The following is a 19714-nucleotide window of genomic DNA, read 5'->3' on the forward strand; positions in this document are numbered from 1 at the left end:
ACCATATTGAGAATGTGGCTGAGGGCCAATGCTCTTTTTAGACTATATTCCTCGTATGGTTAAGTAGTTTCTAGTATATCTGAAGGATTCCTATAGGCCTGCGGACAGGTGGCAGCTTTAAAATGATGCCGGGTTTTCATGAACACTTTGACTTTTTTTTTTGAATAAAAATTAGATAGAGGAGAGCGATTTGAGTTGGCATCTTGTACCTAGACATAATCATAATGACTATTTGAACACCTTGGAAAAAAAATTATATACCTAATTAATTTTAACTTGTTTTGTCTATCTTTAAAATACAATTTTTATAAAAAAATAAAATAAACTAACTAACTCTTAAACACTTTGACTTGGGCAAGCCCTGCTAGGCCTAGGCCATTGGCCCCCATTAAAAAGCAAATAAATAAATAAATTAGGTCAACAATTTGTTGTGGGGAAAAAAGAAATGTACCCTCTCCCTTAATGCCAACAAAGCCTCTAAATTATGAACCGATAGAAATTCATCTCAATTAAAGGTATAAATTATTTCACCAAAAAAGAAATTGATGTAATTGTGTTGAATCGTCATTTACCATCAATTCATAGTTATTGTTTGTGAAACTAGACTAAAAATAACACAAAATAAAATAATAAATTGATCAAATAGTATCTCTTAAATTAAATGGGAATAGGTACTTGAGATCATTCAGCTTAATTATAATTTGTTACGTTCAATATCTTCGCATACAAAATATCTAAATAAAAACAATATAAAAAATATGCTCATTAGTTCAGAGAAAAAATAACAACAAAAATTTAAACAATTTAATTTGTATGAAAAACTAACAAAAGCAAAATTCAATTTTGATTTTAATTGAATTTTCTTTAAACTTTGGTTATATATATATATATATATATATATATATATATATATATATATATATATATATATATATTACCTAGTTAATAACAGACCGTACATAGTCATGGTATATTATATAAATGACTTATAAATTTGAATTGTTTTTAATTATACAAAAAAAAACTCATAAATATAAAATCATTCAAAATCTCTCTTTCTCTAATTTTATATATACAGTTAGATGTATGATTATGTTTTTTATGATTTATTTATATTGGACTCTTTGTTTTCTACACTAAATTAACTCATTTAGCACAAAAAAAAAAACTTAGATTAGATGGGACACATGGCGCAAAATTAAACTCTAATTGAAATCCAATTTTTACACAATGAATTAACTCACTTGACACAAAATTTTAAAAACTTAGATTAGATGGGATACGTTGTGTAAAATTAAACTCTAATTGAATTCCAATTTGAAATCTAATTAAATTTTCTATCAGCTTTATCTATTAATATATACGAACTTGTAATCTCATGCATATGCATGGATACACTTAAACAGATACAATAAAATGTATAATATAATTCTTATATATATAATTTAAATACTATTGATAGTAATTTTTATATTTTGTCAACTCTTTAAAAAAATTTGTAAGGAAATTATTAAGTATAAAATGTAAATTGTCCATATTTTTTATTTTTTATTGTGAAGCACTTTTTTTATGATTCATTTATTCTAGACTCTTTAGTTTTTGTACTTAATAACTCACTTGGATGAATATTTATGATTTGGTCCCACATTTGATTCTAAAATTAAGAAATAAAACTCTTGAAGAATAAATAATTTAGGACACATGAAGCAAAATTGGAACTCTAATTTAGAATTTTAATTTGAGTTTCTCTTAGTTTCACCTATTATTATTACTAGTGTATAATCCGTGCATATGCACGGTACAATTAAAAACACACACACATATATATATGAGTTTACATTATACCTAGTGTAAGAGTCAAACATTTTTTAAGCCATAAATATATACATGAGTTTTACTCTTTTTTTATTTTTTTTATATACACATGAGGTTATCTTTTTTATTGGGATTTTTATGGTTTATTTATATTAGACCCTTCATCTTTTGCACAACATTAACTCACCAAGAACAAAAAAAAAAAACTTAAATAGGACACTTGGTGCAAAATTAGACAATAATTGGAATTCAATTTAGAATCTAATAGGATTTTCTCATAACTTTGCATTTAATTATATACTAACTTGTAACTCCATGCATATACATAGATACACTTAAAGATATACAATAAGATGCATAGTATAATTCATATATATATATAATTTAAATACTATTGATAGTCATTTTTATATTTTGTTAACTCTTTAAAAAAATTTGTAAGAATATTATTAAGTATAAAAATGTAAATGTTTATTTATTTATTGTTGTGAAACACTTTTTTTTTTTTTTTTTACAATTCATTTATTTTAGACTATTTGGTTTTTGTACTTAATAACACATTTAGATGAATATTTATGATGTGATTCTACATTTGATTCTAAAATTAAGAAATAAAACTCTTTAATAATAAATAATTTATGACACATTGCACAAAATTAGAACTCTAATTTGAAATTTTAATTTGAGTTTCTCTCAGCTTCACCTATTATTATTACTAGCTTGTAACATCATGCATATGCATGGATACACTTAAAGATATACAATAAGATACATAATATACTTTCTATATATATAATTTAAATACTATTGATAGTCATTTTTATATTTTGTTAACTCTTTAAAAAAAAATTCTGTAACGATATTATTAGTATAAAATATAAATTATCCACGTTTTTTTTTAATTATTGTAAATCACTTTTTTTTTTACGATTCATTTATTCTAAAACTCTTTGATTTATATACTTAATAACTCACTTTGATGAATATTTATGATGTGGTCTCATATTTGATTCTGAAATTAATAAATAAAACTCTTTAAGAATAAATAATTTAGGACACATGGCGCAAAATTGAAACTCTAATTTGGAATTCTAATTTGAGTTTCTCTCAGTTTCACCTATTATTATATATATAGATATAGATTAATATTATATATATATATATATATATATATTAATGTATTATTTTCATATTATAGTCTTATATTGTAGAAAACTTAATTGAACCTCCAATGGGATCTCTTGATAAAATTTTCACTATCATTGTAAAAGATAGAATAGAAAATTTAGAAAATATCACAAATAAATAAGAAATTCATCAAAAATATCTAGAAATTAATTAAATAATATAAAAGAAAGATATCAATGAAAATAATGACAATATATTGTAGGGACACAGAAAATAATCCCTGAAGAAATAACCCCTGGAAATCTTTTACAAGCACCTACTTAATAAAAATAAAGGGAAGAAAACGGGAAAATACACTCTACAATGGGAAACACAAACAGTGGATGTCATTGACCATTATAATACTACAAATACTATTACAATCTTAGCTTCACTAGCCATGGGAAGTTCTCACTTACGTTCCTATGGTGTTCTCTGTGTTATCACTTGTCTCTCCTTTTTAAGATAGGTCCCTCTTCCTTTTGGCCTCCACCTCCTTTTATAGCTTCAACTTCCTTCTTATCATTATAGCTGTTCCACTTCTTCCCAGAGTAGCAGGAATATTTTTCTTACTTTATCAGTCACCGCACCTTCTTATCTTGTAACTCTGACGACTTGGGGGTGAGGTGTATTGTTCAGACTATCTTATGTGTCATTAATGTGGCAGAGGTTAGGTAAGAACCCTCTCATTAATGTGGAGGCAAAGATCTTCCTCCTTCTTGCACCTTTCAAGAGCCTCCCGTGGTGACTAGTATCTTCCAGAAGTCATGTGTGTGACAATTCGCGCTCCATGTCTTAGGCAAGCTACTATTTGTTTAAATATCGAAAATTGTTGTTTAAACAATAGTATCAAAGAGGCCCCGATCCAATTTTATAGTTAAGCTATGTGTTCAAGTGGTTAATTATTATTTGAATCACTTACTTTCTAAAACTAATATAAGAATATTTAATAAACATATTATTTTATAATGCCATTGAATAAGAATTGTAAATATTATAAATAATTAATGACATTTTGTATTATAAATATATACTAAGTATGTGCAAAACTATATTAAATGGTTAAGTTATTAGATATATAGTTGTTGGAGTTTAATTAAGTGTATAAAGGTAAAGATTTATATGCAAAGTTATTTTATTATTTGGGTCTATCTAAAATATAAGATTATGGAGGGGTGGTAAGTATATTTTGAAAAGTGGTAAGGGTGAAGTCATCAGCCCATTTTTCCCTTAGCATACACGTGCCCCACCCAAGCTATTTCCCTTGACTTCTTGGCTGCACCAGAAACTTTCTTGGTCCTTCTTTCTTTGCTCCTTTGTTTTCTTCTTTCTTTGTTCTTATTGGCAGCACCTTATCTCTTATTTGACTTTCTCAAAGCACCTAGAAGACTTAAGAAGCTCTCTCCCTCTTTCATACCCACAGGTCCAACACCAAAAGAAAGAAAAGTTGTCAACTCTTCTCTCCCTCTCACACCTACAGGTCTAGCAGCAAGGAAAAAGGTTTCTTTCAATTCTTCTCTAGCTTTTGTTCTCAATTTAAAGCTAGAGTGATTCTAGCTCTATCACTCCAAGAACTGTGCTTTGAGTAAGGGGAAAATATAACTCTTTTAGCCTATTGTCTATTTTAAACTTAAGTGAGAGTTATATGATTTTGTATATGGGTGTGTTGGATTTTAGAGATTATTGATTTCATGAATATGAATTGAATCATTGTTATGCTTGCATGTGCTCCTAGATCATAGACTAAGATAAAATCGGTTACGAGTAAGTGTTAAGAGGAGTAAAATAGCTAGATAAACAAGACCTTAGGGACTAATGTATTAGAATTTCAATGTGTATTGTGTTGGCAAACCATGATCAAAACATTTAGTCTAGGTTTAACCTTGCTCAAAGTTTGATTTAATGTAAGTTTGGAATCGAGTAGTTGCAGGAAATTACTGTTCTATTTCTGCACGACTCGATCGATCAAAGAATAAACTAGATTGATTGAGAATCGTGCATCAGGAATTTTCTGCAGAATTTTAAGTCGGCCCAAACACAGTTCAAGTCCATTAAGGATTAGGGTTTCAGAACTACTTCTCCCACTATATAAAGGAAACCCTAAGCACGATTTTAAAGGCTTCTAAGAGAGAGAAGAGTGTGCCCCATTTTGTATCTAGGGTTTTGTACCAAAAAACTCTCTAGAGTCTTTGTTGCTCATATTGCTGTTTGTGTGAATCTCTTGTGAGATCGGAGATATGCTTGCCTTCACACAAGCTTAGGATTATCAAGAATAAAATTACTTCAAGAACTTGATGATCATTCAGTTACTGTCATAAGAGCTTAAAGATACATAAGCAGGAATGTTTGTACTTGTTGGATGATCCAAGAAAGAAGAAGTCTGTGGTTTCGAAGCTTGCACGTGGTCGTGTCAGTAAGTTCTACGGGTTGGTAGCAATAGGATGTTAGTGGTCTAAGTCGCTATTGTACAACTTCAATTCTTTCATAGTGGATTTAGGTTTACCTTGAAGATAGCTAGGTTAAATCCTCCCCAAGTTTTTTTTTACCGGTTTGGTTTTCCTAGGTCATCATATCTTTGTGTTTTTATATTCTGCACTTTGCATTGATATAATTATATAATTGTGTTAACCTATATCTGGAATTTGGACTAAGTAATAACTTGGCTTGTTAACTAGGTTAATCCAATTGTGATTTAAGGGATCTAAATAAACTCTACAGTTGATTCAATAATTGAAGCTTGTTGAGAGTTAGTTCATGAACTTGTTAAGAGTTGCACTCATTGGCTAACCTGTTTAATCATTATAAATCATGTATTCTTCTAGGATAGCTATGGGTAAAAGGTTTATCAAAAATTATTATATGATACGTCTAGTATGTGTGTATTAAATTTCATAAGAAAATACCATTGTTTGATAACTGTTTGTGAATTTACAAGAAAATGTCGCAAAGCTGTCACTGTGACAAATTTTGTGTTTATGCATGATAAATTATGTATTAAATTTTATACAGTGAATTAGAATGCTAAGAGTAGTTCTTATGAATAATAAGACACATATGGTTGTAATGGAAGTGGTCTCACAGAATTTGGATCAATATAAAAATTATGGTTTAAATTCTAAGTTGCATGAAATTCTGTCAAGACAGATTTGAGTATGTTGTCTTATATGATTTTTATTAAATCGTGGTTTTATTATTTGGCTCTAAATATTATATGGAATCTACTAGACATCCATAGGAGTGGTACTATAAATTGGCATGAAGATTGGATGTGTTTAGATAGCTCATTTGTATTTTAACAATGAGGCATATGCTGCTAAAATGAGCAGTAAACAGTAAATGATAACTTTGACTTTGATGATTTAATTCTAAAATTAGGATGAATGTTTTGAGCTATAATTTAATATGCTTATCTTTTGTTTTAAGGTTTAGTATAACTTGGTTCAAGGGTGAATGTCTAGATCATAGATAAATTTTGTATAACTTGGCTCAAGGTTTAGTACTCATAGGAGGGGTTCTAAACCATTCAACTGTTGTTTTTATAAAGCTGTTATGTTGCTTTGTGTAAGTTTATGCGTGCACCATTGCTTCCAATCTCAAACACATTCTAGATATGAACATTAAAATAATGGTTTTCTCTATAATTTGGTACATCATGTTGTTTGATGAATGTATCTTGTGTTTGGGGAACCTCGTTGAAGTGGGATTAGGATTTCCTTGATTCTAAGAGATAGACTTGAGATAAATGTGTAAGTTTATTCTAAGGCATAATTGATAGTAATAAGCTTTGATATTTGGTTTAGGTGTTACCAGTACCCAAGTCTGAACTCCTTCGACTTTAGGCTCTCAATTCCTCTGCTTTCAGGTAAGGGATAAGTTATATGAGCATTTGGTAAGTCATGAAATTATTTTAAAGTGTATTATGCATTAAAAGGAATTTGATTAGAGGTATGATATATAATCATGTCTTAGACAAGGATATGTTTGTGAGCTTTCGAAATCATATGTATATGATTTGAGTATATTGATGCTTTTACTAATTCTACGAACATGATGTTTAAAGAAAACAATGGAAATACTTTTATTATGAAATGTTATGAAAACTATGAATTTTAGTATGATGTATAAGTATGAAATGTTTTTGGGTTATGTTCTCTGGTTATCTGAACTCGGCCAGTAGGAGTTAAATTACTAGCTTTCCATGGAAAATGTTATGTGATTGGCCATTACAAGTGGGACTGGCTCTATTGTACCTGCCCTCGTTGGTAATAGCCAACTTGTGGAGGATGCCAACCTATCCCATGGTTGAAGATATGTATTATGATGTGATCCCGAGAATACCTAGCATTGTGAGGAATGCTGGATGTAGGGTTGTCCACGGGTCAGGCCGGGTCGGTTTTTAACCCAACCCGGACTCGACCCACCGGCATCGGATGGAGGGCAAAGTAACCTGAAACCGACCGCGTGGACAAATCGGTCAGTTCGGTTTCAAGTGATGGTTAGCATCGGTCAGGTCGGACGATTGCCGGAATTTTAAAAAGGCATCGAAATCTGGAAAAAAAAAAAAAAGTCGCCGGAAACTGGATTTTTTCTTTCTTCTTTTTTCTTTTTTCTGAAATCTGCATTTTTTGGATAGAAACTGCTAGAATTTGGCCGGATCTAGCTAAATCCCACCAAATCTAGCCGGACTTGGTCGAGATCTCGCTGAATCTAGCTTGTTTTTGCAAGATTTGGCTGGATTTTTTTGTAGCTCAGGTCGGGTTCGGGTTGCTCGGGTTTTGGAGATGCAAACCCACCATTCGAACCGCCGGTGTTGGTTTTTGAGAACGAAAACCCGCCGCTGACCGACTGGACCTTCGGTTCGGGCCGAAATCAGGTTGGCGTCTGGCGGTTTGGCTGGGTTGTCGGGCTCTAGTCGAGTCTGGACAGCCCTAACTAGATGCCTAACACAGTGGTGCTAGAAGCCTCCCAAATAAGTACAGATTTATCAGATATGGACTAACTAATATGTTTTTTGTGAACAGCTATATTATGTTATTAATCATGAGCGAATGATTTTGTTTAAATACATTGTGAAAATTTAAAAGCTCTCATGGAAAGAAGAAGTTTCTAATGAAAAGAAGAGCTCTTCTTTAAAGATAAAAGTTTCTAAGTTTTGTGTGCTTTAAAGATAAAGAATCTAATGAAAAGGTTTTAGTGTTCTATAAAGATAAAACTTCTTATAAAAGTACAAGTTTATGTTAAAAAGTCATTAGATATCTGTTCTTTATGAAACGTTAAATTTTATGACGATGAAAGTTATAATATTTTACGAGAAGAAGTTTATAAAGAAAATTTTTCTTATTCGTCAAGATGATTCTAGTTGAAGACAGAGTTACCAATTATTTGATTTAAGTTAAAATGATTATTTTGTAATAAGACTATATGTGTGTGTGTGTGTGTGTGTGTGTGTGTGATTTTAAACAATCAATATTGTACTTGGTGACTTTGTAAGAAATTAAAGAAATTCAACATGAAAGGTTTTGGTAATATTATTTTGATGAGAAAAGGGAGAACAATTATTTTCCTACGAAAAGCATATAAGTTATTATTATAAATAATATAAAATACTATGCATGAAAAGATGTTCTCCTATCTGAACATTTATAAAATGAAATGATTGAATTTACATGCATTCTTATTAAATTTTTATGTATCTTACCCTTACTGAGCTGTGTAGCTCACCTCTTCTACTCTTTCAGTCAACAGGTTTTATTTTGGAGCAAAGGGAGCCTTAGCCGAGTTTTGGAAGGAGTTGGTTTTAGTTTTAAAAGTGTAGATTCCAAAATAGAAATTTGATGTTTAAATTTGTAGTATTGTGTATTTTAGGATCTAATGAAAGTTGTGTACCTTAAAGTATTAAGATATGTATTATGTGAAATTTAGAATTTGAGTAACTGGTGGATTATGTTATTCTTTGAGTATAGTGTAGATTTTCTGAATATCAAGTGAAAAGTTATCTCAAGAAGTAAAGAAACAAGAATGAAAAGAAAGAGGGAAGCTTTTGTAAAAAGTTTAATTGGTTCTTATTAATACTAGGTTTAGGCTTGATATTAACATGCCGGTCATGGTCACAAATCTAAGTATCAGGTTTGGGACGTAACAGTAGGGGTCAACGATCTGACCTTTCTTCAAGGACGAGGCATCCGATGGGGATAAGACAAAGGAACGATAAAAATATTTGAGAAGAAAGCTGCTACCATCGCATTGAATGCTTTGCAGCTAATTCTCTGACCACATTAATGTAGATGTAATACCTGAATAGTAACCTCCAACCTTACAACTGCCCATGAAGACTTCAGGAAAGTGCTGATGGGACAAGTATCAAAACCAGTAATCTGATCTACACATGGAGGGTGGAGATGAAGTGGTGAAAATGAATATAAAAAAGGAGATCCCCATTACAAAGGGATCATCAGATAATCTAGGGAAAGAAAAATTATTGTACACTCAAGAACTGTAATTGTGCTTAATTCTGAGAGAAATATATAAGAACTACCATCCTCGGTGTTTGCCAAGGAGGATTTTCTTTGCATTGAACTGCTTATTCTTGCTTTCAAATATCATTTAGCCTATTGTGATTACTGTCCAACACCTTGGAGTTCAGTTTCTATCTCACTCTCTATAAATTCATTGTTTTGGGCTCTTTGAGCCTTAGTCCTTTTCACTTTTGAACTTTCCAAGTAAAACTTGCCCTTACATATGGTATTGAAAAAGGAGTATATATTATAAAATGTTTCCACTAATGTAATATATCTAAAATAAAAAATTGCCAGAATTTTTTCAGAAACATGAAAAATGGTTTCAGGCAAATCTTGATCCATGAAAGTAATACAAAACAGCATTTACCCATTTGGTCATTAGCTATCACTATATATATAAAACCTATCACAATAACAATATTTTCTAAAAGTATGTACTTCATTATACATCGCTTAATTCTAAATTTCATTAAAAAAAATAGAGAAATACATTTATCTAAATGCACTAGCATTAGGGGTTTTAATTGCTATTTTACAACCCAAAAGCATAAAAATACCCACTTTATCCAAGTGGGCATATCCAAATTTTTTTGCAACCTTAGTACAATGGATTCTTAAGCAACCCCATCAGCTTGTATAAAGTTTTACAAAATAGAAAAAGTTACTCCTTTTACACAATTTGACCCAAAAAAATACACACATCAGTGGGTGTAAAATTATGCATTTATGCACAATTGCTATAGTAACCGTGCATATATGCGCAGTTACTGTAGCACTTGCATTTATTATTTTATTATCTTATCTCTGCTTCTTTGGTTGCTTTCCATTTTTCTCATTTTTTTTTTTTTATCTCTTGTCTCTGCTTCTTTTTCCCTCTGGCTCCAACCCTTGCCATCCTCGTCACCGGCCTCACCGACTCCTGCCTCAACGTCCTCGTCATCGGCGCCGCTGGCTTCGTTGGAACCCATGTCTCTATGGCCTTGAAGCAACGAGGCGATGGGGTTTTGAATGGGTCTATTCGCCAACTTGAATGGGTCTAGGGCCAATCGGGGTGGGTGATGACTTTGGGTCTTGAATGGGTCTTGGGTCTGTTCACCGACTTGAATGGGTCTAGGGCCGATTGGTTTTCTGATCTTGAATGGGTTTCTGATCTTGGGTTGGTGGTTGGGTCTGAGAGAGAGTTCAGGGTAGTGATGATGGTGGTTAGGTCTAAGAGAGAGATTAGGGTAGTGATGATGATGGTGGTTGGTTCTGAGAGAAAGAGAGAGGTAGTGAAGAAAATAATAAAAAATGGTAAAAGAATGAATTTTTTATTGAATAAATGTGTAGAATAAATAATTTATGTGGGTGTTTTGTAAAAATATGTGTGTAAAATAAAAAATAAAAAAAGTAGTTTTTTGTGTGCAAAATAGACGAAAAATTTGTATTCACTGATGTGGATGCTCTTATAAGTAAGAATCGACTATAGTGGGTAGTAAAGAATTTTTTTAATATAAAAATATTCTCTCTCCTCCCTATTATTTGAGTTTGTTCTCTCTCTCCTCTTCATTCATTTTTCAGCCTCACACACACACATACACACACACACACACACACTCTCTCTCTCTCTCTCTCTCTCTCTCTCTCTCTCTCTCTCTCTCTCTTCCAATTGTCCCTCATGGTGGAGAATGCCATTTATGGTGGAGATTGGTGGGCTTAGGTCACAGAGATCGTGGTGAAGATTGGTGAGTTTGGGTTGTGGTGGACTGGTGGTTGTGGTTTGGGTCTACGATCTGCGTTGTAGCAGTTGCTGGGCTTGGTTCCAATGTTTAAGTTTTAGCGGTAGCTAGGCTTTCTTCCTGTTAGTGGTGGTAGTGGCTAATTGTTTGGGGTTTGGGTTTTTGGTGATTTTTATTTTAGGTATTTGGTGAGTTAGGAAATGCGGGGCCAGGTGCTTCTCTCTCCACAGAGTAGATCGTGACTCTAATACCCATTAAAAGGTTCACATTGAAAGTTGTGGTGGTGGGTAGCGATGGTGGGTGCTTTGGGATTTGGGTTTGGGTTTGAATTGCTCAACGGTGGTGGTGGGTGGTGCTATTGAGTTGCTCTATTATGACAATGAGTGGCTGAGAGAGAGAGAGAGAGAGAGAGAGAGAGAGTCATTTTTTATATATTATTTTATTGTGTAGTTATATAATTTTAATGAGTTGTATGTAAAAATAAAAACTAGGATGTTAGGTGTATTAATGTAAAGTGAGTTGGTATAATAAACAAAGCAGGTTTTCAGATGATAAAATACCAACTTTTATACCATTGCCCATGCTAGTGCACCTATCACAATTCATTATATAGGGAGAGGATCATAGGATTAAAATACTGTTAGGATTTGTGCCCTTAAATCCTATTGTATGATGCTATGTATGATATTATGTATGACATGATGTATGACTTAATATTGTAATTGATAAAATTATTTTATTATTATCTAAAATAATGGTAACATGAATATTGGACATTATCATATAATCCATGAGATGCATTGTATGTGATTTATGTGAAAAGTCACAGAAGATGTAAATCACAAGTTCTTTGTAAACTCAGAATTTATAGTTCGTAGTCGGTGATGAAATTGGGCATTTCATCTACGAAGACTATAACGTGTCAACTAAGATAATTTGTCTTGATCATGGAAGTGGTGACTTCTAGTTGATATGTTGATATATTTTAAGAGTTAAAACATATTGAACGGGACCGCTGTGAGATTTATTATTCTCCTAATGACTGTCAAATGAATAATAAATCTCACGACTTCTATTTGCATGAACTCTTAATCCTGAGAGAATAATGGACTTGATCATGAAGTGTAGGTTGCTTTGATATATCAGGAGTGAGATCTGAAGTGATGGTCAAAACCTCAGTATGTTGGGCAGTCACATTTAGTGTTGATGAAACATATATTCTCAAGATGGAATTCATAGTCTCTTGATGGAGATATAAAATATTCCCTTGAGATAAGTTTAATGGTTTCAGTTATTCAGAGAGTTAGGCCTAACCATTTTAGTAAGAAATTACTAAAGTATATATTTATGAAATTGGATTTCATAAATATATAATGAATAACTTTAAAAGATTAAACCGGATACTTAAGGATAAGATGTAGTAATTTACAAAGTGGCAGTCAACATTTATGACTTTGTGTTACTACGAATATTTTATGAAGGGGTTACGTGTATAATAAAGTCTTGGAATATAATTTATTAATAAGACGTAGAGTGCAATTATATTTATATAGTGGTATTAAATATAATTAATGGTAACTTTGGACTTGTCAAGAGTTGACGGAAAAGCCCAAGGCCTATTGGAGCTAGTGTCTTATTGGTCCCTTTTGGTCCCACTCCAAGCCACACACTAAAGCCCAATTGGAAAGACCCAATAGGCCAGCCCAATTAGATAATCAGTTAGTTATAAAGGGAGAAACATACAGAATTTTTTTAAGAAGAGATTAGAAAAGAAAAAGAAACGGTGTGTAAGAGAGTGTGAGACACACTTTCATTCTCCTTTTGAAGAACTGATTGAGAGACCACACATCTTGGGCGTAAAGTGGAATTGGAGTGAAGATTAAAAGTGTTCCCAAGTGCTTCTAATCTTTGTTTTGAATTTCTCCACACCAAGGTACGCTATCTTGTTCTTAAATTCTGAAATTTTCTTTGTGCACGTTATCAATCATGAATGAAATAGATCCTTGTTTGTTGCTTCCGCTGTGTGTTTTGTATGAGATACAAAACCAGAATTTTTCCTTCAAATACATCTAAAGTAAAACTTGTCGTAGGGCACAATTATAATTGAACATATTGTATGATTGATTATTTTATTGCTGGTAGTATAATATTTGGATAATGGTGCCTTGTCTATGTGCAAGGTCATTTTTATAACAATTATTGAACATAAACCTTATTATGAGTATCAAGTTCGGGACAATCACAAAAGAAATTCAAGTAACAATATTGTAGGCCTTCATTTGAGAATTCTCTTCTCACATCATCTTGTTCATTAGCTTTGAGCGAGGTGTTCAATGTCATGTGGATAAGCATCGGCTGGGGACTGAGCTCTATATGCTCTTCCCCCAAAAATCACATATCCGACTTCCGTTGGATGAACTGCATCCCAACTTGAATATTGGCTCCTGTTACTACATGCAATTCCAAAAGGAATGCATTGGAACTGTGGCTCCGGATTTTTGAACACTTCACAACAAGGAACATTTGTAACTATGGAACCTGGTACATAATTTGTTATAGTGGTTAAATGATTGAATTCAACATTTCTGAATAGCTTAAACTTCCTTTTTTTTGGATAATCGGTAATTTATTATAGTGTTAGAGTAAGTGGCTCTGAGTTTAAACTCATCTATCTCCCATTTAAAAAAAAATCTCACATGTTAGTTAAATAATTAAATTCACTATTTTGTAACAACTTAAAATTTTAGAACAATTGATAATATAAAAGTAGGGAAAGAGATAAAAAGAGTTTTAAAAGTTTATTAGGTAATCTTACCTTCAGATGTAAGGCTGCTAAGTGAGATTTCAGTAGTGTTTATGTAGATAAATTTAGCATTTCGTAGATTATTATTGAAGTTATTCACCAATGTGACAACCTTATCATTGAAAAGTGCGACCGCATTGTCGATGTTGTCCACACATGAAGAATTAATGCGGCACCTAGTGAGTTCAACTGGAGTATTCCACAAGACACCCAACCCAAAAAGGGCTATTTTCAATGCACCAAGCTTATGCAAAGTCTAGCATAAAAAAGAAAAAGAAAAACCATGTTCACTATCAATTTTAAGAGAAAAAACAACCATGTTTTGATTGAACCAAAAAACGAAAAACAAATAAAGCAAAGTTGTGCTAACCAATAATTGTTGAGAGAGTCGTTGAACGAGAACCGTAGCGTATTGTTTTTGGTTATATATGTGGCTTGTAGGATAGAACTGTGGCAAGAAGTAATTATTTATGTAGTCATCAGAACCTATTGCAACAGAGTATATGCATTTGTTTAGATAAGCTGTGGCCAATGAGTCATTATTTCCAAGTAGAATCTTGATGTTTGAGACTGTGACTTGGTGATTTAGCAACTGCCCATCCAAGCTTATCCGATCACCCTGCAATATGATGCACCAAATTATATTAACTTGATGGTGCTTTTTCATTCTCGATTACAATAATGAAAGCTTGAGGATATTTAAACCCTTAACATTTTCAATAAAAACACTAAGATGTGTTACTTGAACTACAAACCTCTTGACTATAGTTTAAGTTTTGTGGCATTTAGTTTAGTGTATTAAAAATTCTTACACGAAGTTTTAAAGGCTAATACTACTCCAGTTAACCTTACTGTCTATACATTAGGTTGGAATGGCTTGAATTCTAATGTCGGTGGATTGACATTACAAGCAAGCATTTAATGCTTTTTTGCATGAATTGTCAAAAAGCAAGGTGTGGGGAGTAAAAATATCTTAATAGGGATATGGGCCATTGGGCCTTGCTAAGGAAGGCCGACCTACTCTTGAGTTTAGGGCTTGTTGATAGTTTAGGTCGGCCCATACGCCGAGGATCCGAGGACCTAGCCGAGGATGTTTTTCCCCTCGGACTGACGTCAGAGAATCTGAGACTTCATGGTAAAGGTTAGGGAATGACACGGTCAAGACCAATGGTTAAGGGGGGTGAACCCCAGAATGTCCCAGAAGCACCGGTGTTGAAGAAATGTCAAAAATAAAGGCTGCTACCTCCACATTAAAGACCCTGCACCTACCACCCTGGCCGCATTAATGGGGAGGTGACACTTGAACAGTGGAAGGGAAACTTCTAGTTACTGTTCAAAGGCACTAAGAAAAGAAATATCTAGGTTAAGGGATGGATTGGGGCAACACGTGTATAAAGTACTAAAAAGAAGGGTATTTAAAGGGGGATCTGGAACAGAAATAGGGACGGAACGTTTTGTAACCTAAAAGGACAAGAGACTAAGGGTGAGATATAATATAAGAACAGCTCTCGGCTTACGTCCGAGGAGGCCCAGTTACAATATTCCTTGTTGTTTTCAATTACTTGCAATCCTTAGTTTGTCATTTAATCCTCATATACTTCCAACCTGGGTTTCAAACCCACACTCTACAAATTCTTATTGTTTAAGGCTCATTGGGCCTGAGCCCATAACTGTTCTTGGGTCCAGGTGCAATTGTGCACTTACACAAGGAACAAAAGCTAACATACAATCTTCAAATTGTACTTCTTCTTGTAGCCAAAATGGATGACTCCATTGGCAATAAATCTTGGCCATCTTCTTTTGACTTGATAAGTTTCATGTGCTGAAGCTATTAATATTTTGGCTGAACCTTTAGCTATAAATAGAGGTGGAGCAAAAGAGTTCCTACGAGATGGTAAAGAGCTTTTTTTGTGTGTGCACCAGAGATAAGAAGCTAAAGTGTCCTCTTAACTTTTATCTTAATACAATAGGGTGTTCTCTATTTATTTGTAAAAGAATCAAGGGTGTATTTGGAAGTTGGGTTTTTGTGAGAGTGTCTTCAAGCTATTATTGTAATCTCCAAAATTATAATGAAACTGTATCCTGTTGCCTCCCGTAAACGTAAACATATTATCGAATCACGTAAATTCCTTGTGGAACATTTTCTTCTCTCTCTTCTTTAACCTTGTGTAAATAGATTGTTTTCACCAATTTTCACAACACATACAATATCAATTTCATAAAATACAATTTATGGCTCTCAATTTGTACTCTTCCATATTTGGCGTACATAATTGGCACATGAGAGAACTTAATTTAACATTTTTGCTATTGACTAATTACCTGTTGTTGTCCCGTTTCCTTGCGAATACCTGCTGCACCAGATGCATAATTGACCCCTTTGAGTATTTCTTGACCTCTGGCAGTTGCGAAAGGTGGGATATAATTATTAAAACCCAAATGTTCAGCTGTAAGGAGAAAAAAGTTCTGTTTATTTCAATGGAAAATTTTGTATAAAGATAGCTTTCTGTGTTTTCCAATGTTTTGTAATATCAGAAAAAATGAATTAAAGAAAAACTATCTTTGGTTAATAGAAAAAGTACGATTTATTTTTAGAAATTTTTTTCATTAATTAAAAAAAAAAAAAACAACTCTATCTTAATTCTCACAGCAAGCTAAATAAGAGAATTTGGAAAATTGTTTTTCAATTCATTTAATATTATTACCAAACATAGGAAAATGAGATAGTTTATGTAAAACAATTTTTGAAAAATAACTGATTTTAAGAAAACATTTTTGTCTAAACAAACAAAGCAAAAGTTGAAAAGCATGTTAAGTAGTCAAGTCTACAAGGTTATCATTAAAAAAAGATGCACACAGGTTGAGTAAGTTGTATTAGGAAACATATCCGTGAGATTAAATATTATATATCTAAATATGTATAGGAGTAAGGGTTTGAAAGGGGATTGATATTAGGAGTCTTTGTCCCAGCACCAAGAGAGGAGCAGTTCGAGCAATAGCCCAAGTAAGGTCCTGTGGTCCACGTGGTATTATCCAAGGTCATCACGTGGCATGGGGTCAATGAATCCACACCGAAGACCACTTTTTCATTCAAGGAAAAAAAAAAGTTGAAAGGGGATATTTTCCCTTAGCCCCACCAAAACTCTCCCTATATACCTTTTTTTTACTTATTTGTTATTTCAGTTTTCTCTTTCTTTTCCTTTTTTTTTTTTTTTTTTGGATAAGACGGTTTTTTTTTTATTAATGTGCTGTTTCAAATATGCCTCTTTTATAGGACAAGTTTCATCGATTTTTTTTAAAATCCTATTATATCCATGTTTGTTAAGGTTCAAAAGTAATAAAAGAAAATTAAGGATAAGAAGAAAAAAAAGGGGGGGTGGGGGGGGGGGGGGGGACGAAGAAGCAAAAAATGTAATGCAAGAGAAAAACTGCCAAACAAAAGAAAAACATATTGTTACCTACAAATTAAAGTGTTATATGAGTATAAGTCATTCATGTAATAACGTATTATTTTTCATAAAAATTTGTAAATAGTTATGTAACAAAATTCATAAATTGATATTGTTTCAAGTTAAATCTAAAATTTTAGGTGCAAAAATGGTTACTATACGGTTTTAAATTGTTATAGTTTAACTATTTTATCATTTTAACAAAATCAATATAAATTGTAGTTGATGTTATTTAACTTCTAGAAATCATTATACATGATTTATAGGTGAACTTTTGAATATGGAAAAATTATAACACAACTTAATTAGATTAAATTAAATAAAAATGAAAAAAAAAACCCTAACAAATAAATTCAATTTAATATATGTTATTTTAAGTATTTTTTAATATTTAAATACCACTTTGTATCCACATGAGTGGTACTTTATTGGACATATTGGTCTTAAGTATTACACATATTATGTTTGTACATTGTGCTTATCCATAATGTGTGTAAAACTTCGTATATGTGCATGTACGAAGACATATATGTATGTAAATTATAAATTTTACCCCGTAAAATTAAATCTTTACTTAGCCACTAGTGCCATGTCATTAAAAAATTAAATAACTTGGTATTTTACTATCATATTAAAAAAAATTATGAAATAGATTCTCTCCATTTCAAATAATTTGAGAGTATTTTGTGCCATTTTGAAACATGTAGCTAATATTTAGTCAATTAAGACCTAGAATCTTGTAAGTTGTAAGTCGTAACTCAACTAATATTTTCTAGTATTCTCAATGGAAATGTTCAGAGTTTAAAACTCTATTTCCTTTTTGTTGTAACTACTTAATTATTAAAAACAATATTTAGTATATTAAGTGGGTTTAGCTAGGTATAAATCTTCTATATAAAAATTAAAATTAAAATAAAATAAAAAAGAAAGAAAAAGTGGGAGTAGATATAGATAGCTCTTGGAATCAAAATCAATATTTTCAAATTCAAATGCTTCAAAATGGCCCAAAAGAAACAAATTATGAAAAATGCAAAGTATATAAATTTTTATAGAAAGAGGTAAATGCTGACCAATGATATCGACAAGATTGCGACCATTGGTAAACCTTCCGGTGGGTCCCTCAGGGAAATCAATCCCATATGGTTGATAATTAGCTTTTGCCATTGTCACAAGGTTGTTGTTGTTCCCATTATCAGACATGGAGTCCCCAAAAATGAAGAAACAAGGCACTTGTTGCGTTCCATCAACACAATGTTGCAAGTTCAATACCAGCAATACAAGAAGCAGAAGCCACAATATTTTCTTCATTAGACATGCCATTGAAAACCAAAACGAGTAAAGGACTTTGATTGAGATAATGAGATGAAATGAAAAAATTACAATAGAACTATATATAAACCCACCATAGCCTCTAGTCGAGCAGGTAATAATGGAAGTAAATGCTTCTCGCTATTGAATTTGTTAGGAGGGACCCTTTGTTTTTAGATAGATGGTGAGGAGAGGGAGATATCATGATTCAAAGTTCAAACCACAAGCATATATAGAACGTTTGAAAAGATGCTATTGTTACTAAGTTATATTATTTGTTCCTACCGTCACACACTAGTTATATTACTAAGTTAAGAACTTAATTAATTTTCTTCCCTAGAAATGAGTAATTATAATCAACCATCAACCATAATAAATGACCCTAAAACGTTAACTTAAGAAATGGAGAAACCTAGAAAGTCAACCCAAAAATGGTCCAACTTGCCGCAATTATCACAGACAACCACATTAAAGTTGTAATAAAACTAAGATGTCTACTGATTCTCAAAAAAAAAAAAAAAAAAAAAAAAAAAAAAAAAAAAGATGTCTACTCTACGTATGCTAGATTGATCTCCTTAGAGAATATATCTTGGCCTAATTTCAATGGAGAATTGGAGTGCCTGCTATACGAGTTTGAATAACAACTAAGCTATAGTTTATAGAGCAGTATCACATTGATTAGACGTACCCCAAGGACAGGGATGGTGCTAGAGCTACTCTTGGGGATCATTTGACTTGAAAAAAAAAAAAAAAAATTTATATAAACTTAACAAAATAAAATAGTCACACTTACCTTTATTGATAATAGATAATGATAACTAATAATAAACTATCATATAACGATTTCAAAATATGAAAACTCATAACTAAAAGAAGGAAATTGTGAAACTTCATGTATTTGTGAGTGTTTTTTTTTTTTTTTTTTTAACTCAATAT

General features: G+C 32.0%; 1 protein-coding gene across 2 annotated transcripts; it reads right to left on the reverse strand.

Annotated features, from left to right (window-relative positions):
• Positions 1 to 13325: 13325 nt before the first annotated feature.
• On the reverse strand, positions 13326 to 19293 carry LOC142642793 (GDSL esterase/lipase At1g29670-like). Of its 2 annotated transcripts, XM_075817220.1 has the most exons (6): positions 18874 to 19293; positions 18541 to 18772; positions 16344 to 16468; positions 14392 to 14640; positions 14034 to 14277; positions 13326 to 13756 (listed from the first exon to the last, which is right to left on the reverse strand). In XM_075817220.1, exons 1-6 carry the CDS (start codon positions 18874 to 18876, stop codon positions 13530 to 13532), a joined length of 1080 nt encoding a protein of 359 aa, XP_075673335.1. In that variant the 5' UTR covers positions 18877 to 19293; the 3' UTR covers positions 13326 to 13529. The 2 variants fall into 2 exon arrangements, with proteins under 2 accessions (XP_075673335.1, XP_075673334.1); XM_075817219.1 differs by lacking the exon at positions 18874 to 19293 and having other exon boundaries at positions 18541 to 18852.
• Between the last annotated feature and the right edge of the window lie 421 nt (positions 19294 to 19714).

Source organism: Castanea sativa, chromosome 7 (genome assembly GCF_040712315.1).
Source record: "Castanea sativa cultivar Marrone di Chiusa Pesio chromosome 7, ASM4071231v1".
NCBI classification, from domain to species: Eukaryota; Viridiplantae; Streptophyta; class Magnoliopsida; order Fagales; family Fagaceae; genus Castanea; species Castanea sativa.

Bases quoted from the DNA above. Each gene is read 5' to 3' on its own strand.
- LOC142642793 (XM_075817219.1), bottom strand. From the start codon at position 18,790: ATGGCATGTCTAATGAAGAAAATATTGTGGCTTCTGCTTCTTGTATTG. The intron at 16,469-18,540 runs GTCAGCATTTAC...TTCTCCTTACAG, and splicing joins CAATCTTGTCGATATCATTG to CTGAACATTTGGGTTTTAAT. The intron at 14,278-14,391 runs GTTAGCACAACT...TTTTTATGCTAG, and splicing joins GACTCTCTCAACAATTATTG to ACTTTGCATAAGCTTGGTGC.